A 22,405-nucleotide genomic window follows, 5' to 3' on the forward strand; every position below is an offset into this window, starting at 1 on the left:
GTATACAGTGTCAACAGCCTCATTGTTATGCTTAATGGTAGTAGCCTTGGGAAGCAGAGGTGGAGAAGGAGTGAGGGATAAGTTAAAAGACGGAAAGTGATGGTCGAAGAGGGGAAATGGGAATTTGGTGTAATCAGAAATATCACAATGGTGAGTGAAAACCAGATCAAGTGAGTGTCCACTCACATGGGAGGGGGAGGAGGTAAACTGGGAGAGATAAAATGATGATGTTAGCTTAAATAACTCACATACACAAAAAATAATAATGATGTTTGAGTGTTGAGTATTATGTGTTCTCTTTTTTGCTTTTGTTTTAAAAAGGAATGTCAGCGGAAACTAGATCACAAACTGTCATTAGATGCTTATCTATTGAAACCAGTCCAGAGAATCACCAAGTACCAGTTGCTTTTGAAGGTAAAATATTTTCCAATTTCATTGTAAATCAGAAAGTCGCTTAATGTTTATTATACATAATTTAAAAATCCATTTAGCTAGACCTCACACCTGAGCCGCAAGAGGGGTGTGGGTGGTGCTGGTGGTGGGGCAGGCCAACTGTGGAGACTACGTCTGGCATTAGATTTTGCCTGGGCACACCCTGTTTGCATACCTATGATTTGATCCCACCTATATCAATATCATTCCATATTTTTACCCAGTATATCATTTCATACAAGCAAGGGTTTGGACCTTCTACTGCAGTCTCTCATCCCTACTTCATCTCTACTACATGTGAACCATGTCTCCTTCTTCACAACCCCTAAAGCAACTGCTTTGGTATAGTGGCACAAAATCGTATGATATTTGACAAACGAAAGTGCCACTGAGTTATTCACTTTCATGTTTACTCCATGGCCAGGGCATTTATTGTTCTTTGATGGTCATCACTTTGATGTGTTCTAGTTTCTCTCTCTTAGAAGGACTCAGAAAGGTCCAGATGTTATGAAGGTTTAGATTATGGATATTATTCATAATGAGCGAGGGACATTAACGGTCTAGGAAGCACCTGCCATTATCACAAAACCTCACCATAGAACATACTATTCCGCTACGTAGTTCCTGTTACTGTCAGTCCTCTGGCCATTCATGATAAATGTTGTGGCACAGGTGAGAGGTAACTTACCTGTATGGAAACTATCAGCAACAGTCAGGGAGTCCACAACACTATACTGTAGCCAAATAGAGACAGGAAGCCTAATTTTGTCAGAACTAAACAACTTGCAAAATGACCAGGTGGGTAGCCCCAAATCCTCAAAGAATATATCATTAATGGTCTCAAAGAGGGTGGATGTTGAGTTGGAGGTATGTAGAGCAGCTTGGCTGTCCCTATTTGGTAACAAATAATCTTAAAGGAGACTCCTTAACTGAGTTATGTAAGACAAGCTGATAGATTTGTTTTCTGCCTATAATATTTTATTACGGGGGTGGCCAACCAGTCGGAGGCAAAGAGCCAAAAAAGATATGTAGTCAATCGAAAGAGCTGATAGCATGCGCACGCCTTTGGTATGACATTTGCAGGAGCATGACCTTGTGTCACACCCCCGTTTTTAGTCACGCTGGGGGCGAGCCCTGGACATTGAAAATAAACATTTTACATATTCTTCCCAATATACATTTTTCACTGTTGAAGTGAAAGAAAAAGCCAGAGCAACATAGAAAACATTGAAATAGCCACGTTCACATAAATTAATATTGAAATCCAGAACCACATAAAGTACATTGAGAATGCCAGTGCCCATTATGCTGTGCCTCCTGTAGTTGTGCCCCATATGCAGTGCCCTCCTGTAGTTATGCGTGTAGGTGAAGTGGGTGTCCTCATGTAGTGCTGCGGCAGTATTGCGATCGCCATGGATTAGCATACTATCACAGTTGAACTTCGTGCGTACGCTATATTGTGATCCGTAGTGAATCAGGCTCCAAGTCAGATGCGGAATGGACTTTGTAAATGCAGGTTGCTGGAAATCGAGTCAGATGCGGAATGCACTTGTTAATGCAGATAGCTGATAACTGGTCAGATTTGGAGTGCACTTGTAAATGCAGGTAGCTGGAGACATGCACTTGTTAATGCAGATAGCTGATAACTGAGTCAGATTCAGAGTGCATTTATAAATACAGATAGACTGAGGGCCTGATTCAGCTTGGATCGCAGTTGCTAATACGCACGCAGTAGGCCGATTGTTGCGTTCTTCGCATGAGTATGCATCGCAGTACACGAACAGGCCAATGCGAGCAGTGACTATGCAGACCGATAGCAGAATGATTGACAGGAAGTAACGTTTGAGGCCAACGAAACGCAGTCATCCCAGTTCGTTTGAACCTCGTTGCAGGGGCGTGCATAAATTATCCACTGCGATGCCCTACGCAGCCAGAGACCTGATAGGTGCGCTGAAGTTAGCAATTTCTGAGTATGGTCAGACCTTGTTGCAGGTGTGTGTGAGGCTCCGATTGTACTCGATGTTACCAATGGTTTTGTAGTCTTGCTAAACATTACGGATGTGTGTAAGGTAAAATGGGAGTCCTTATGTAGTGCTGTGGTGGCATAGCGATCGCAATGAAGTAGCATACTTTTGCAGTGGAACTGCATGCGTATTAGCAATTTCATTAGCAGTTGCTTTCCTTGCTGAATCAGGCCCTGAGTCAGATGCAGATTGCACTGGTAAATGCTGATCATGGCTGAAAAGGTGCTGAATGTAATTAGCACTGCTGGAGATTAGTACGTTGAACAAGCACAGAGAGCATTTAGCAATAAAATGAAATCAAAAGAAACCAGCACTACATGCTGTATAGCAATGCTGAGGACTTGAGCTGACACAAGCACAGGCTGCCGGAAGCAGTAGTAAGGACTGAAGACCGGAGAAATGCAGATTTGCAAAAACACCAGGAGCCAAGGTACTGATATCTGGAATAGATGTTGTACTGACAAAGGTCAAAACATAAGTCCAGGTTTAAGTAGGGCACCCACAGTGCTGATAGGTGGAGCAGATCAGGTGACTAGATTTGCTGGCATCCAGTTGGAGAAGTTATCCATGTGATTGCATACAAGATGGCGGTCCCCATGTTCCAGAATAACGGGAATCGGCAGGCGGGAATCCCATCCAGGACTATAGATGGATAAATGCCGAAAACAGGAATGTCCAGGGCGGCCAGGAGTGCCACAAATGGCAGTGATGTAACACTGCCAAACCCAGTAACAGGGACCTGAATGCTGATGTGTGACAAATAGGACATGATGACAACGCAGGTATTACAAAAAATAAGTAATATAAAAGTAACACAGCCCAACAGATTACCATTATCTTAAATCATAAGCACATGAGCTATGATTATATGAGGAAATTACTGATAAGGAGCAATAATAGATGGAACATTTCCCAGCTCCTGCTTCCAATTTGTGTGCATGTTACAAACTAAGGGGGTGACTCAGCTACAGATGGAATTGCAAAGCTGCACGCAGGCAGAGGTATAGAAGGGTCTGCGTGCGATCACGCCAGACCCGTTCAGCACATTCGCAGAATGGGTCCTGCGCACACACAGATTCCCGATAATAAGGAATCTGCGTGCAGCATTGCATGCTTAATCAAGCCCTGAGTCACACAGTTTAAATACTGGTATCTTCTATATTTGCCTGTTTACTTGGACCCAGAGTGTATTAAGAGAGGAGGGGGCCTGTGTGCATTCCCTGTACAGGGCCCCATCCTCTCTCTCTGGCGACCGGCCGCCGCATCACAGCAGTAGTAAACTCTGGGCAGCAGTCTGTGCTCACAGTTTACCGCGCATTTGCAGATCACCGGGAACATGGCGCGGCTGCCATTTTCCCGGTGATTTCCCTACTACGTATGCGCAAAATTCCGGGAGAATGGTGCATATATGGCCATATATAGTGATGTATAGTGCAGAAGTAATATTCTATGGTCATAGAGTTAAAATTGGTACACCCTGCATTGGAAATGTTGCCATCCCAGTAAGAATGGAAGAGAACCCTGCCCATTATAACCAAAGAGCAGGGGCATTTTTAGAGAGGAGGGGGCCCGTGTGCAGTCTTCAACATGTGCCCCCTCCTCTCCGTCCAACGTCCGGCAGCGCACTGAGCGGTGCGCGGCTAGCGCCGCACTTATAGACTCTGGCCATTTGAGTGTGCCCAGAGTCTATAGCGCATACACAGGTCACCACGAAAATGACCCCGGCTACTGCGCATGCGCAAACGACGGGAAAATGGCCGCTGGTATAAACAACTTTCATTTCCAATTTGAACTACAACAGACCATAAAGGGAGAAAATATATTTTATTTCAAAAGTGGTGAATGAGTGGGCAGATTCTTTACAAATGTATTACTTGGCCCGCAATCCCCCTCTTTGATTCCTACGATTAAAACTCCCACTGGAGACAGGGTTTACTCTGGAAAGCAAATCATGGAGGTGTTTAGGGACTTTTACTCTCATTTATATGCTGCAGAAGCGGTTGATTCTGTCAGTAAGAGACGCTTCTGGGAGGGTTTATCGTTTCCCCAAATCACTTCGGATCAGAGCTCGACGTTGATGGCACCTATTTCCCTTGAGGAGGTTACCAGGGTGATTAAGTCCCTGATGGGTTCTCAGGCGAACACTATAAGATTCTTTTACGCCTAGTCGGTGGCCACCTTGAGAGTTCTTCCTATACCAGGCCGCGACCCGGAAATACCGGGTTATTACCACCCTATTTCCTTTTAAATTTAGATTATAAAATTCTTACAAAAATCTTATCCGAAAGACTGAAACTCATTCTCCCATCAGTGATCCATCCAGATCAGATCAGACTAGATTTGTTTGGGGCCGCCACTCAGTGGTCAATCTAAGTAGGGTGTTCACCATACAACAGTGGCTGGAGTCCTCTGGGAAGCCGACCGACACGGTTTTACTTTCATTAGATGCAGAAAAAGCATTTGATTTGGTTACCTGGGACCATCTTTTTGAGGTGCTGGGTCGGTTTAGCTTCCCAAAGGACTTCATTCTCATCTTGCATGCTTTCTATACCAGGCCCTTCACACAAATTGCATGCAATAGCTTTCTCTTTTCCCCCTTTATGGTGGGACGGGGCACTAGACCGGGATGTCTCCTCTCTCCGTTATTGTTTGCGCTTGCTCTCGAGCTGCTCGCTATTGCTTTACGTAGCAATCCCTCAGTTACTGGGATACGAGTAGGGCCATGGGAATTTAAGCTAGCACTTTTCGTGGATGACATGCTGCTGTTTTTGACTGACCCGGCCCTCTCAGTTCCCACGGTAATCGAGGCTCTGTCTAGTTTCGGAACGTTTGCAGGTTATAGAGTGAATTTTCATAAATCAGAGTTCCTGCATTTGGGTCCCCCTTCTACCTTCGATCCCCTCCCTTTCGCCCAGACAAGCCTTGCTAAAGCTAACTCATTTTCGAAATACCTTGATATTTTCATTACCCCCTTATTGATGGGTATATATCGAGCAAATTATACTCTAGCATTGTCTAAAATTTAACATCTTCTAGATAGTTGGCAATTGCTACCCTTATCTTTGTTGGGTCATGTAGCTGTCGCTAAAAATATTATCTTCCCTAAAATCTCTTATATACTTCAAATGCTACCTATTAGTCTCACTAGAAAGGATATACTATATTGCTCACGTCTGTTTCCAATATTCCTATGGAAAAATAAAAGACCTAGGACCGCATTGGCCAAACTCCAGCTTTCTCGGTGTAATGGGGGCCTGGGAATACCCAATTTAGCCTCTTTTGCTAGAGCGGTACACTTTCATTATATATTAGACTGGTCATCATATACTAACTAAGGGGTCTATTTACTAAGCAGTGTTAGGAGACAGAGTGAAAAGTGATAAGAAAGTGATAAGGTGCCAGCCAATCAGCTCCCAACTGTCATTTTTCAAACACAGCCTGTGAGATGACAGTTGGGAGCTGATTGGCTGGCACCTTATCACTTTCTTATCACTTTTCACTCTGTCTCTTAACACTGCTTAGTAAATAGACCCCTTAGACTGAGAACTAGCTCTTTTCGCTCCTTACTCTTCCAGTGCATTACTTCACAGACCCCAGTCCTCCCTCCCGTCTGGTTTGTTGAATAATTCTATATAATTCTTCGTGACACCTATTCCATCTGGCATGCAGTTCATAAGAAACTTCACTGTGACCCCTGCAACTCTAAGTTAACTACGTTCTGGGCAGGGGCAGATCTAGACTGTTCTTTTAGGGGGGGCGATTTAATGATTAATTCTGACTTCTCTTTCCAGTACTGGTGCCTCCCCTTTTTGGTCCCAGCTCCTCCCCTTCATATGTATTTTTTTTATTGGCCACATTGATTATTACAATTCATATATGTTTATGTATTGACTCCCTACTCCCCCTCTCCCTCTATCCGAGGGCTGCAGAAGCGATCCCCCGCTCTCCTTTGTGCAGGGGCAGAAACGGCCATGTCCCTGCTCCCCCCCTCCCTCTGTCCAAGGGCTGCAGAAGCCATCCCCCCTCCCCTATGTGCGGGGCAGAAGCAGCCATCACCCTGCTCCTTCTTCCCCAGCCATCTCCCTGCTTCCCACCTCCCGCTGTCCAAGGACAGCAGAAACCATCCCCCCCACCTACCCCTCTGTGCGAGTGCATAAGCAGCGGGCTAGGACGGAGGTGTCTCCCTGCACAGTGTCCGTAGTGCACAGACAGCGCCACTGTGCAGTGTGCAGGGATGACAGTCTCCGGCCAATCCGGCAGCAGTAGGGTGCGAGGAGCCGGCTGTGATCTCTTCCTCCCCAGCTCCTGGGTGATAGCCTGTCACTAACACACACCCCTGACTGGGAGGCAGGAGCGCGCTTACACAGCTCCGATCACAGCACAACCTTTATCATCTCTCTCCACTGAATGATGCAGAGGAGAGAGATGATAAAGGACGGACTGTGCTAGGGGGGGCGATCGCTCCAATCGCCCCCCCCCCCCCCCCGGATCCGCCACTGGTTCTGGGGCAACCCTTCCATTTCTCCTGGCCTTGATAACATACATTTTCAAGAGTGGAAGTCGAAGGGTATATCATCCTTAAGAAATGTATTTGACCCGGGTGGCTCTATGTTTTCCTTTCAAGAACTTAAAGATAAATTTAACATCCCTTATGCAAAGTTTTTTATGTACTTGCAAATCCATCATTTTATAAGCGCTCTTCCCCCTCCTCTTGCCTCGACTGATACTGATGACTTGGCCTCTTTACTGACTTCCTCAGCCACCTTGATATATAGGACTAGGTTACTCTCCTCCCTTTTGACCCGTGCTACCTCGACCTCCATATGGCCTTCGACCATGGCTAGTTGGCAGCATGTAATCCCAACTTTAGACTCGCATGAACCACTTTTTATATATTATAACACTCTTTGATATTTCTCCTCTGCCTCTTTACAGGAGACGCATGTAAAAATTTTACATTGTATTTACATATCTCAAGCTCAAAGGAAACATATGGTTGAGGGTGAATCGGTTCAATGTCCTATTTGTCATTTATACTCAGCCACTATTTTTCACAATCTATGGGAATGTGCAAAAATTTGCAAATTTTGGGTCAAACTCTTGTTATATTAATCATCTGTTTTCTCTTAGGCTGACAATGGACCCATTGGCCCTTTTGTGTGCCAACAGTGATTACTGGTCTTTAGGTATTCACAAACGAACCATTCTTCCTTTACTTACAACTATTGTCACGGTGGCTAAAAAAGTTATCATGACTAATTGGACTGTACATACACTTTTGAGCTCCGTTAAGCGTCTTCTACTCCAAATGTTATATTTATTTTTTTTAATTCAATAGTTTTTATTTATTTTCAAGAAAAAACAAAAGAACATAGAACAGAAAACAAAATAAGTACAATAATAAAGTACATCACATTAAACAGTCTCTGTGTGGTCTCTTATATAAAACATATCCAATAGCATAATATAAAACATACAGGGCATATTACACCTCGGATTCACAATTATGGCATACATCTCGTCTATACATTACATACCTAAATTGAAGCACTTCTACAATCTCATGCGGGCATGTAACACACTACACATATACATCCCTACGGCTGCATTACAATTATTACAAAGAAACTAAGTACTATGCACATCTCTATCCCCATTGGTTATCCTCGCCTGATCAAATCTATTCTCTTCCTGTCTCTTCCCATATGGCGAATCCAGCCATCTACCCCAAACAAGATAAAATTTCTTCTCAGCCTTCCTGGTTAAATACACAAATTTCTCGTGTGCCAAGGTCTCATTTACCAGTGCTACCCATTGTCCTATCGTTGGACTCTCAGGGGCCAACCATGTTCTAGCTATGCAAACCTTTGCGAGCATACATAAATGAACAACATATTGTACAAAATGTTTATCTAATGTATCCTCGTCAATAACAGCTAGTGTACATACCATAGGTGTTAGCATATCCCTAGGCTCACCAATGGATGTCAATATACCATTAACCTCTTCCCAAAAAGAGCTTATACTAGAGCATGACCATAGTAGGTGCCAAAAATTACCATTAGGGGAGTTACATTTTGGGCATTTTGAATCAGATCTACCACAGAATTTAAATAAGCGATCTGGCGTTAGATATATTCTATGTAGCAGGAACAGTTGAATTTGCTGAAACCGAATTGTTGTAGTAGCTACTCTTGGACTACCCAGGGCTGATTTCCACACATCGTCTGGCAATAGTCCAAGGTCAGCCTCCCATTTTTGCCTAATGGATGGTAGATCCATATCGTGATATTTTCGCATTAAAGCTGCATACATAACAGACACTAAGGCCCTCATTCAGAGCCGTACGCTCTGAGCAGAGCGCACGCTCTGAATGAGGGCCGCCCTCCATAATTATGGAGCATCCTCCTGGACGCTCGTATAGCTGTGGGTCACCACCCACAGCCTATACGAGCATGCAGTTTGATGGCCGCGATGGTCTTGACCATCGCGACCATCGCCACTGTGAGCCGGAGCCTGCGGTTGAGGTTTTCAACCACAAGGCCCGGAGTGATTTTGGCTCTATCAGAGCCAAAATCACTCCCACTGACATCACTAGTGATGTCAGTGGGCCGGCTTCTGACGGTAGGCGTTCCCTTGGGAACGCCCCCGTCAGGGAGGCACGCCCCCGGCACGCCCACCAACATCGACAGCACGCCCCCTTTGATCAGACACAACGAGCGAAGGAAAGTCCTTCGCTCGTCGCGTCTGGCGCATGCGCACGACGGAGCTCCCTCCGTCGTGCGCATGCTCAGTGCAGACCATCGACCCACTTGCGAGGAAACAGCCGCTCGCGAGTGGGTCTGAATCAGGCCCTAAGTGCCTTGGTCCAGCACCCAGTAGTAAAATTTTTACAGGGGAATCCCGGATCATTGCGGGGGCATCCACAAATTGTGCATCTATAGCATGACGAAGCTGGAGATATCTGTAAAAATATTGTTTTGGAACATTAAACTCACATTGCAGCTGTTCAAACGTCTTAAACACCCCAGACGCATATAGTTGTCCAAGTGTGTTCACCCGCCATTTCCCCCATACCCTGTCTACCTGCAGCGAGGCAAGCTCCTCAAGCCCCTTAGTATTGAGTAAGGGATATTCAGGATCCCATCCCTGGCCCTGGAAAATCTGTGTGACCTGCCTCCAAATCAAGATCGCCTGCCTAACTAATGGAGCTCTAACATCCCTTAGGTTGCCACTAAGTAGTATTTGGAGTGGAGAATGTCCCCGGGATTCCTGTCCCACCAGAAGAGTCGTTAATCCATCCTCCTCCAGACCCTGTACCCATATCCACAATTGCGCCAATTGCGTCGCATAATAATAAAACTTAAAATGGGGTAACGCCAGACCCTCAGCATCCCATGACCTAGTAAGTGTATTCAATTGAATACGGGCTCTACGATTAACCCAAATCAAAGAGGATAACAATCCATCTGTTTGTCTGAACACACTCTGAGGGAGGTATATTGGGGAGTGTTGCAACGCATAAAGGAGTTTTGGTTGTAAAGCCATTTTTACAAGGTTTGCTCTGCCAGTGAGTGTTAATGGCAGTTTTCAGTGAGTGTTAATGGCATGTAGCCACCCAGGATCTTAAATATTCTATTTGCGGCTTAATATTTAATGGCATATAACTATGCGGGTCGTTAGTTATCCATATACCTAGATATTTGAACGAGTCTACCCATCTTAATGGGAGGGATATAAGCGGAACACCAGGGCACACTCCTCTAATGGGAAGTATACATGACTTGTCCCAATTTATCGACAGACCCGAATACTTTCCAAAGGAGTTAATAATTGCAAGGGCATTAGGCATGGAAGTGTCGTATTCTGATATAAAAAGCAGGATATCGTCAGCATATAATGCTATTTTATCTGATCTGCTACCCATGGAAAATCCTTGAACAGCAGGACTAGCCCTAATCAAACAGGCCAAAGGCTCAATGGCCATGGCAAATAGAATGGGTGACAAGGGGCAGCCCTGCCTTGTACCCCTAGAGAGAGGGAAAGAGGATGAGACAAAACCATTGACCGATACCCTAGCCACAGGCGCCGAGTATAGCAATTTAACCCATTTAATGAAGCCAGAGCCTATCCCAAACCCCCTCATTGTCTCCCATAAGAAAGGCCACTCCACAGAGTCAAACGCCTTAGCGGCATCTAATGACACAATTATTTTAGAAGAGGGATCCTCGTGTGAGATCTGCAGTTGGGTAAAAAGGCGTCGAAGATTAAGCAAAGTTGATTTTTCTGGCATAAATCCAGTCTGATCTGGATGTATCAACTGGGCAATCACTTGATTTAACCTAATGGCCAGGACTTTAGCAAGGATTTTAATGTCTGTAGGGAGGAGAGAAATAGGCCGATATGATTCCGTCTGTTTAGGGTCTTTTCCCGGCTTTGGTAACACTATTATAAGGGCTTCTGACATGGATTGAGGGCGAGAATTACATCCATACAATTGATTAAATAGCTCGAGTAGGCGAGGCACATAAAACTGGTTATGTTTTTTATATAATTCCAAAGGAATCCCGTCTAACCTCGGGGCCTTGCCGTTTGGGAAGGATCTTATAGCTATGCCAATTTCCTCTGCAGTCAAAGGGGAATCCAGGAAAACTTTTGCCTCAGGGGACAGTTGAGGTAAAACTATATCTGTAAAATAATGTTGCATTTCCTCATTACTATATGACATGCACGAACTGTATAGCCGCTGATAGTACCTAACAAACTGCTGTGTAATATCTGGTGTTTGATCATAAGTTATGCCCCCTGGACCCACAATCTCTACTACAGTTATAGAAGGACATTCTAATCTTGCTAAATTGGCCAAATAACTACCAGGTCTATCACCTGTTGCATATCTAGAATGTGAGTTGAATAAAAATTTATATCGAGCCTTATCTGTCAAACAATCGTTCCATGCCCTCTGTGCAGACAGACATGCATCCTTGGATGATTCTTATCCATCAGCTAGGTAAGTGAGCTCCAATGATTGGCAGGAAGCCTCCAACTCCAATTCCTTTTTTTTGTAAAAAGACCTTAAATCAGCAACACGTTTAATCAAAGTCCCCCTAAGGAAAGACTTAAAAGTGTCCCATACAACCTGAACTGGGGCCGTACCACAATTAATTTCAAAATATTCCTTCCACATTTCTTCCAAATCAGAGCCCGCCCCCATACGGGTCAACCAAAATGAATTAAGTTTCCAAAATGATTGGCCCCTTTGACATCCCAGATCCAGGCTAAGTGTCAATGGAGAATGGTCCGAGATTCCCCTGGTCTCATAGCGTACAGATTTAATTCTAGGCAGCATATCTCGCGTGAGGAGCGCCAGGTCAATCCGGGAGAACGTGAGATGAGAGTGCGAAAAACAGGAAAACTGTTTTACGGTAGGGTATTTCGTCCTTCACGCATCGACCCAGCCCAGCCACATATGACGAAAATCTGTTGCCTTGTATTTAAGGACTTTTCTGAGTCGTATCCCCTTCTATCCAAAGCCTGGTCCAAAACATTATTGAAGTCCCCAACACATATTGTAGATGTTCCCGGGGACAAGGCCATAAACTCAGCTACTTTTTTTAAAACTGCCGAAGAGTAAGGAGGCGGTATGTATAATGCCAACAATAATAGTAATAGATTATTTATCCTACATTTCAAAAAAATATAACGACCCCCTGGGTCAGTCTGCACCATCTCTAATACAAAAGGGACCGATTTGCGGACAAGAATGGAGACCCCCCTGGAGGCAGAAGTGTGTGATGCATGATAAGCCCAACCCACCCATGGTTTTTTAAGGGACAACAGTTTCCCGCCTACCAGGTGCGTCTCCATAAGACAGACTATGTCTGCTCCATATTGTTTAAGCTGTCGTAACACTAGGGAACCTTTTATTTTATCATTAAGACCCCGTACGTTCCAAGTGAGAACATTAATATTAGCTTGCGTCATAGCGTTCCAGCCAAGATATCATCTCCTCCCAAAATATACATCCAAAGGGCAGCACTGTATAAACCTACAATATGAGCACACCCTGCGCTATCTAGACATTGTAATCTAAACATATAATATTGCAATAGATAATAATTTGAGACCACACAAAGTTTAAAAAAGACATAAAAAAAGGTAATAAAATAATAAAACTACAACCCTTACCCCTTCCGTCCCCCCTCCCTGTATACCCAACCCCAACTGCGGCATACCTATTCCCATACCCCTCCCTCACAGATAACCAACAGAAAAATAAGCTCACCAGGTGAACATATAACAATTTATCCCGTGCAAAGGATGAGGCAAAGTATATAATGACCTCTAAACACAGGAAACCCACCAGTGTTGCACATCCCGGGAATAGAGAAATAAGAACAGAATACTGTCCTGACCCAAAAATAGAATACTAATAGGTTAGGAAGCATCAAAAACTGTACAAATATTTTGAGAAAAAATAGTTGTGATGCCAATCCGCACCATCCCGCAGCCACTAAGATGACCATATACTTAATCACAGAAATAAAATATGGCAATATATTGACAAAATGTACAGAACATCTGAAATAACATTTCTAGATCAAGATTCGTAAGACCTAAAAAAAGAAAGGAGAACATTTGACCATGTTGATAGTCGCATATTTAGCATAGTTACGTGTTACGCAAATCAGGATCACCAAACTTGATCAGTCATTAACTAGCGGCCTCCTGGCCGGGGCACGACGATCCAGCCACACAGCAGCCTCCCTCGGGGTGAAAAAGAACTTTGTTTCACCATCCGCTACCACACGTAATTTAGCTGGGAAAAGCATGGCGTATGGGAGGTTGAGATCCCGCAGGCGACGCTTGACTGGGAGAAACTGTGCCCTCTCCTTTTGAACTTCAACAGAAAAATCAGGGAACACCGAAATCCGGGAGCCATTGCGTTCCATTGGACCTTTAGTGCGAGCCAGCCTTATCACAGCATCACGATCCTGATAGTGAAGGAATCTGGCAATAAAAGTGCACGGATTGGCTCCAGGAGGCAACGCTCTGGTCGGTACACGGTGAGCCCGTTCTACTGCAAAGTGAAGTAAAGGCCTCCTGGCCATATGTTTCCAGCAGCCATTTTTCCAGAAATTCCTCCGTTCGAGCCCTCCTCTTTTTCCGGTAGCCCCACAAATCTGACGTTGTTATGCCGAAGGCGCCCCTCCATATCCGACAGCTTCTTATGCAGCGTAGCCATCTGAGAATCCAAAGCAGCCACTTTCTCTTTTAACGGAGATACTGTATCCTCAAGTGTAGAAGTACGTGTTTCCACCTCTCCCACTCTCTCCCGGACTCGTTGCAGATCATGATGGATTATAGATAGGTCAGACTGCACTTTGCCAATCTTGTCAGTGAGCCTTTTCTCAATGGCCGTGATTGCATTTAGCACACTCTGCAAGGTAGCTACAGTATCGGCAAGAGGAGACGCAGGAGGAGAACAGACATCCCGTTCATCTCGGGGCGGGGGCTGCGGCGTTGATGAGCGAGAATAACGCTCCAGCTTCGCTGCTGCAGCAGCATGATGAGTTTTCCCCATAGTAAATAGGTGAGGCAGTATAGTAGTGTAAAATAGATAAATATCAATATCAGCAGCACCAAGCACTATATATCTGTATTAGGAGAAGCCACAGAATCATGCACAGCCCAGCAAACAAAATGGCGACCAGCAGCACTTCCAGCCCTCAGGAGAGAAAGGCGCCCATGCTGGAGATCAAGACAGCAGGCAGGGGCACCCAGTAGCAGGTAAGGCAGGGTGTCAAAGCCAGCCAGTAGGGAGAGTCCAGCGAGGCTGTATGTAGCAGCGAGTATAGCAGCACCGCACAGAGACACGGAGCCCGCCGGCGTCCCACGTGACCCGCCGCGGCTGTTAGACCCGCCGGGAAGTCTGCCTCTAAGTAGGCTCCAAAGGCTGCGGATTGCACCCAAACCCAGCGCAGCAGGTGCTCCAAGACCTCCGACGACTGCCCAGTGCACTCTATCCCCGGGGCGCTGGAAACAGAAGGTGGTGCAGGATAATTTTACTGGAGAGCTCACACCTGTGTGTGCTACTCCATAGACGCCGTGGCCACGCCCCTCCCAAATGTTATATTTTAATAGGCGCTCCACCATACCTGCTATTGAAGGTGGTGTACTCAAATTTTACAAGAAATGGAGTTTCTTTATAGACAGACAAGATTCCCAACAGCAGGCCTATATATTTAAGCTGTTTGAATCAACCACCTGGTATCTTTATAGATTAATCGATTTACACTCTTGGCTAACTGCATATCCACCTCTACATACAAATATTTCTACATATTTTTGTCTACTTTATAGCAGACTTTTGGGTGTATCTGTGGGTCCCGTCCCTTATTTTTCCTTTTCACCCCCCTATTTTTCCTTTCTCTTTTCTTTCTTTTTTTACATTAAGCTATTATGTGCCGCTTAATTTATGTTTAATATATGGGGTTTTTTTTGTGATGGTGTATTTCTCCCTATTATTGAGGACGATTGTGCAAGTCCTCTTTTCTTTCTACATACATTGTGTTGTTCAATATTTGGGGCTTGAGCACCCTTGAGAATGCTCATACATGTATTCTGTGCTTGAGTTATTTTTTTATTTTCTTGTTTGTTTTTTGTATTATCTTGTTTCATCAATAACAATAAAATGTTGTTTTTTTTTTGTTTTTTTTTTAAAGTGGTGAATGATGCAACAAAAATTAATGTCCTTCCTAAATTTCTGTTACTATTTCAGACCCTTCCTGTTGCGATCCCTTCCCAGGTTCTCACTTCTCTTCAATCTTTTTCTAGTAAATGTATTTGTAATAATAGGCACCCTCATCTATGCAGGGAGGTCCTCTTCAAGAGAGCTACAGTTGGAGGTCTTGGCCTCCCGTCGATCTCCAAATATTACCAGGCCTCCAGGTTTAGTCAGTTGGTAGTTTAGCACTCTAAAAAAGGTACTAAGAGATGGGTCAACTTCGAAAGTGATCTTGGTGAGGTGGCCTCTGTATCTGACCTTTCTTGGCTTCTTCATATACACAGACCGCCCTCCGCCCCAGGGGTCCTTCCGTAGCTCTTACCCTCTCTGTTGGGACTCGCTCACTGCCAAGTTTGCTCTCTTTACCTATCCTTCCCCTCAAACATCATTATGGTCCCACCCCTCCTTCCCCCCTGGTAAATCATCCTATATGGCTTCTCTTTGGTCTGCAGCTGGCATTACTTGCTTTCGACACATCCATGGCAGATTTGCTCCACAATCCTTTCCAGAAATTCAGGAGAGACATCTTCTTCCACATTCCTGCTTTTACCAGTACCTTCAAATTATAAATTGTGTTAATTCTTCCCTTACCACCCCCAACTCTCTTTGCAACCCCATGGCAAAGGAGTGCCTTTGTATATATTGACCCACGGATAGAGTCATTATCTCCCAGTTATATCATTCCATTTTAACTCTGGACCACCCGGCTTTGGCCGCCCATTAAATCTCTTGGGAAACAGACTTCCCTGGGGGAATACTCCTTGGAGGCAATTCGTCTAAACATTTAGGAATACTCTATTAGTGTCTCCATTAAGGAGAACTCCTATAAAGTATACTCCCGTTTGTACCTTGTTCTGGAACGCCTACACCGAATGTACCCTAAAACTTCTAACTTATGCTGGCACTAATGTGGTCAAGTGGGCTCCTTTTTCCACATTTGGTGGACTTGCCCATATATCGGGCCTTTTTGGATGACGTTTCAATCACTCATAGCCTCAGTAACCCCTGTTAGCCCTACTCTCACCCTGGCTTCACTGCTTCTATGTGCCACAGTCTGACAGTTACCTAAACACGTTATCAAACTGATCCTGCATATATTTTGTGAGGCTTAATAGCAAATTGCTCAGGTCTGGAAACAACCCTCACCCACGTCCCCCCAAGATCTCCTTAACAGAATTTGTTTTGTAGCTAAAATAGACTATATATCTAGTCTCCAAAACAACACAGTGGATAAGTTTCATGCAGTTTGGTCTCCTTGATATAGGGCCTATAATGTGACCCTTCCTGATATTATAACCTTTGTTCTCACCATCTTCACTACATGTCCTCACTGCTGATCTCTCCCTCTCCCTCCCTTTTTTCTATTCTCTCTATCCTTCTTTTCTTCCTTCCCCCTCCTGCTCCCTTTAGCTCTGCCCAATTTTTCCCTGTTTTAACATCTCTTATTTCGCTCTTTCCAGCCCTTTCGGAGCGCAGGGCGCATATATGTAATACCCGTTTTTCCTCTTCATCTGAACTCTCAATTGCAATCCTCCTCAAAATCAACATTGCACGTATATGGGAGTTTCACTCTCCTATACCCCCCGGCTTCTCTCCCTTGTTTTATGTTTATCCTTCTACCGGGCCCTCACCATACTGTTTCTCTATACAGTTATTTGATGATCTTAATGATTGTCCCTTCTGCCATTTATGACCTTTGCTATTATGTTAGTAGGAATTTGCCTACATCCCAAATTGTACTGACTACTCTTGTCTTAATCTCACCTTGTTATCCTTAATAGATTTTTTGCTCCAAATAATTTTTCAGACGCTCAAAAAATATGCACGAGCATGCTTTGTACGTGCACACTCCTATGGAAAAGAATAGGTCAATGGCTATTTAATTGATCAATTTGTCTCATGGCTGATTTCTTGCGCTCAATTTTTAAAAAGTCTGGCATGTTTTTTTCTTACATGTCAGGAAGCTGCGGGATTACCTTTTTCTCTGTTAAATCTTGTGTGAACAGTCTCCACCCGTCCCAGTAAGAGTGGTCCCCTCCCAGAAAAATTGGACAGTCCAAGCCACCCTGTTTTAAAAAAAAATGGTACATTCCACCAACACAGGTCTATTGTCCTGTTTTTCAGATTAGGGGCCATTTGCTCTCAGAGATTTGCAGGAACAGATCGTGTTACACCACTGTGCTGTATGTTTTTGTGTCTACAAACTAAAAACTACCAAACTACTAAATAAAACTAACAAACTCTCAACTGCCTATAAAACTACTAACAAACTGTGAACTGTAACTAGCTAGGGAATATTTTTAAAAAAATTGTTAACTAAAACAGAATAAGGTATTTGGAATGTGTGTGGTGGAAGAGGAGGGGTGATAGTGGTGTGGCAAACTAGTATGGGGGTATGTCATGAAAGGGGGTGGGAGGGGGGGTTATGTAAATAAGGGGGAGTTATGCGATGGATTTGTGTGGTGTACGAGAGTAGAGGGGGAACTGACCTGTGAGAAGGAAGGGACTGGGAAATGGAGGTAATCTTAACTACGGAAGGGTGTAGGGGGTTGTTTTGCAAAGAAAGAGGGGGTGTGGGGAGGGGTATATAGGGGTGTATGCGGTAAGAAGGATACTGGGTATGTAAAATAAACAATGTTCAGTGTGGTGGATGTGAGGGGTGGGTTATGTAAGTAGAACTATAATAAAGAAAAAAACTATATCGCCAGGCAGGTATGCAGGTATTACCAGTAGGCTTCCAGTGCGTTTTCTACAAAATGGATGCTGTAAATACGTGGGGCAAGGTTTATATATGACGCGTGTGATTTCTGTACCAGTCCTGTCTCGCTCTTGTATGCAAATTACGCACAAGATTTGTCTTCTACTGGATAGCACTCAAAACGGGAGCGCGCACATTAAAAATCACATGTGAGGGATGCGGGAAATTTTAAACTGGAGGGAAAAATTATCCCGTGGCCAATTGAATATGCCCCTTAAGATCTGTTTGGCCCAACCACCAAACAACATTCACCATGTTGTACACCAAACTTGAGAGATTTAGTTGTATGAATAATAAGCTAAACAAACAAATCAAATGTAATCATTGGGTGACAGAAGTTTAAACACTGGGCGACAAGACCTTGATCATTCAAAACAATAATTGTAGGTACCAATCTGGGTGATTGTCATATGTACAGTATAATTATCTTTAGTATATGAATGTCAACATTTTTCACCAATTCATATTGCAGTAAAGGTGTTTTGTCTCTATTTAGCAATTTTATTTACTAAAATATTGTGAAAATGGTGTTTTCACACCCTTTTCACATTATTTTAGTTTCATTGAAATGTATTAAAGGGCAATTAGAGTTGTTTTCGTGAAAAACTACTCCAAGCCCTTTAAGTTGCATTTGTTTAGCAATCAGATCTCATTTCCCATACTTGTACTGGGAAATGCGAACTGCTTGAAATTAACTAACGGGGAATTTCTAAAAAAAATACCGGGTGGTAGCCCTGCTATAACATCGCCATCTGGAGATGGTATTAAGCAGGGTTCCACCCAGACTCCTGCTTCGCTCTGACAGACAGAGCAGAGCCAAGAGGCGGCCCCCTGTGATCAGCTTTGTAGTCTAAATAGACTACAAGCTGATTACTGCAAAAAAAACACCTGCTGCCGGTGGTCCGCTAATTGGTGATTGGTGAGCTCTCTCCTTCGGTCAGGTGGTCGCCGGGGCTCCTGCACTGTGACCCTTGACAGCTGTGCTGTAAACTGGCATCTCAGTTTACAGCACAGCTGACTGGGGTCACAGATCAGGAGCCCCGCGACCAGCTGACCGAAGGAGAGAGCTCACCGATTACTCACTGAGGTTAGTGTCAGCTGGGGATAGGGGGGGTATCGCTAGCCGTTTTTTGCGAAAAATACAGTGAGAATTGTGCAATGATGTTTCGCAGGGAAAAAGCTTGTTGATACATTCTCGTGATAATTCCTAAATTCGCAATGCGAATTTAGGTGAAATTATCACACTACAATCTGCATTTGAAATGCGGATTGTAGTAAATAGGGGCCTCAGTGTGTTCTAGTATTTTCTCAGTCTGAATAGATTAAATCCTCCATGATGCTGCAGATTACAGCTCTACTGGAAAATTTAGTAAATTTTAACCTTCATATATTCATACATTTATTAATGTGTTTGTCATGTTTTCTTCTCTCATAGGAAATGCTAAAGTGTAGCAAAAATTCTGAAGGCACAGCTGAATTAGAGGAAGCACTTGCCACCGTGCTGGATATCATCAAATCTGTGAATGATTCCATGCACCAAATAGCCATTACTGGATATGAGGTACTATTCCATAAAGCCATGCAGAGCTTGGAGTAAATATTATTTGTAAAACATTCTGACATTGACGTAAACCAGACAGGGTCGATGAGCAGGTGTCACCTGGGGCAAAAACTCGGCCCACTTCATACTTCATCCCTTTGTTTCCTCCCTACCTTCCACCTACAAGCATGCAGGAACAGGGCAATAGAGAGCTGCCTGTCACCGCACTAGTGCTGGAGAGAAAGGCTATGTTAGATACTTCTCATCCGATTGTGGTGTCAGTGAGAATAGACAGTGCTGATCTCATGTGACTTGTAGAGGTAACCCGAGATGAGCCTTCATATGCTATATACCTTCAAAGGGGCCGCACATTACTCTTAATCTCAGTAGTAAGATAAATTGATGCATTTGATTAATGAAAGAGACAACTATCTGTAATAACATATCAGTAGGCCTTTTAAACAAGCCCTATAAGTTATAACAAACAATTAGGACTACAAAGTAGGAAGGAGTTGGTGGCCGCTAGCGAAGGGTTGGAGGGACACATGTGGCCCCAGGGACGACTGTTGCCCATTATTGCTGTATACAGACAGAGCACCATTCCTGCTGGTCATGGCCATTATAGTAAGTGTGAGTGGATATCCCACCTCAGAAGGCTTAAACAGGTCTGAAGAAATGTTTGAAAACATTAAGATCCTCTGTTCCAGCCCCACTTTATTGCTGTAACCCACCTACCAAATTTAGGTTATTTCAATCCAGGGCCAGCACAACAGTCTCTCACTAATCTCTCCTCATTCCTCATGTGCATGACACTGCCTGGCCCCGTCTCCCTTTTCCTCCCAGTCCCTCCTCCCTGCACACAGTGGAGCTCATTCAGATCTGATCGCAAGATGCGGCCGCTCGCTAGCAAAAAGGGGCCGGCTATTTAAATGAAGAGCTCGCACTGTGTCGCGTAAGGACGCCCTCTATGTCTTAGCGAGCTACGACAAAGACCACTCGCAAATGTATAAAGACACCCCCTTGCCACTTGCAACACCCGTCATCTCCGGGAATTGTAGGATTGATCGGTAACATAGAGATCCATCGGAGCTGCTCGCAGACCTTGAGGTTGCCTTTCCCCGCCGCAAGCACTGCGATCAGTGTGGGCTGAAATACATGCAGGTGACGAGTACAATGACGCTACTTTGCTAATTATGCACGCCTTTAAACAGCGTTTTGGCGGCCTGATACGCCTGCGTCCGCAACACCACTCCCCCGTTTACAAGCACCTTCCCCTGTTACCACCCACAAACGGCACTATCTGTCACTCAAAGTAGCGACCTGATAGTGGCTTACGAGCAACCAAAATCGGATCGCAAAGACTGGCTTGCGCACGCGCACTGTGAATTATATGCATTCGCAGACGGGTGAAAATCGCTCATAGCGAGTGAGCGCAACTTAGCGACCGGGTCTGAATCAGGTCCAGTGTGTGGCGAGTATCTCAAAAGACACTAAGGCCCGTATTCAATTAGCCACGAATAGTCGGAAGCCGCAAAAAAGTATCGCAGATTGCGACTTTTCACCAGGTTGAAACTTATCTCCGTATTCAATTGCAAACACTTTTTGCGTACGCGAAAACGCAATGCAATGTAATAGGCGAAAATGATACGCCTCTGAATAGGTGGAGAAAAAAAGTGCAAAATTGCTATTTTGGGGTGCAAAGGTGGGGAAACCACTCAGCATCCTTGTGACAGCCCCCCAAAGGATAACTGTGTAAAAAAAAAACTAAAAAAAAATGAGGAACAACCCAAAAAAGCACTTTGACAAAGGGGGCGAAAAAGCGCAAAGTGGGGGTACAAACTTAAAAACTAGCGAAATAGACTTTTGGGGGGGTCTGCAAGTATGGGTGAGATGTTTTTTTGATTGCAGGTGTTTGCTTCCGGTGCGTTTTGTAAGTTTTTTTAAACTTGACTTTACCAACTTTAAACCATGCTTGCACCCATTTTCAAGTACCCCAAATTTGACAGGACTATTTATTTTCACCCCAAAAAACAGCTTAATGCTATTCTTCAGCACTAGTGCAAAGACGCTAATTAGAAGAAATTACTACACCTTAAGTACCCCAAATAGCTGTTCGGGGGCATCTACGTTGATCCCCAATGTTAGTGCGTCTTTTAGGGGTGTCAGGCTGATTTCCCCAATTCTGTCAGCACTTTTCGCCTGGTTTGCATTTGCCAGGTTTGCGTTTTCGCGTCTTTAGGAATTGAACAGCGTGAATCGCGGGTACGGACGCGATAAGTTTCCGCGGCTAAAATACGCGATGTAGGCGAAAAGTACGGAAGGTGAAAAAGTATTGCTGGTGCAAAACTAATTGAATACGGCCCTATAGCTACATACTAGACTACCTGTGTACCCAGCCGACGGCAGATGCGACGGAACGACATATCACCCCACAAATTGGTAAACGACCGCACATTACTTTGTTCTCCACCGCATTCCGCCACATCTTGTCACATTCAAATGCATGGGGTTGTCAGTCACATTTTCAGATTAAGCAACACGTACAGCAGATCTGAAGATGCGACGGACGACCCCGCTGGAGCACGCATAGTGCATACACACTAGACGATTTGAAATATTTTGTCGTTCTGATCTGTTGGAAATTGGCAAATTGTTAAAAAAATCGTCTAGTGTGTACACAGCTTAAACGTGCTAATATTGGGATTCCAGACACTGGGCCTGATCTAGCAGTTACTTTTACACACGCAATTGGTCGATTGTTGCGTACTGTGCATGCATAAGCGAACTAGCTATTGCGTTCTGAACTGCGATTGCAGAGGCTACGGAGACCCTGAGCAGAGTGATTGACAGGAAATGCCGTTTGT

The 22,405-nt window shown here is 44.3% G+C and overlaps 1 protein-coding gene across 2 annotated transcripts in view; it reads left to right on the forward strand.

Annotated features, from left to right (window-relative positions):
- Window positions 1–22,405, forward strand: part of MCF2L2 (MCF.2 cell line derived transforming sequence-like 2) — a 382,435-nt gene that overhangs the window by 273,767 nt on the left and 86,263 nt on the right. For both annotated transcript variants that reach the window (XM_088456383.1, XM_088456384.1), the window contains exons 20-21: window positions 322–414; window positions 19,437–19,562. In XM_088456383.1, the coding sequence (XP_088312509.1) occupies window positions 322–414; window positions 19,437–19,562 (219 nt within the window). The remainder of the gene's footprint in view (window positions 1–321; window positions 415–19,436; window positions 19,563–22,405) is intronic.

The sequence above is a fragment of the Taudactylus pleione genome, unplaced genomic scaffold (genome assembly GCF_031769625.1).
Source record: "Taudactylus pleione unplaced genomic scaffold, aTauple2 ptg000702l, whole genome shotgun sequence".
Classification (NCBI taxonomy): Eukaryota; Metazoa; Chordata; class Amphibia; order Anura; family Myobatrachidae; genus Taudactylus; species Taudactylus pleione.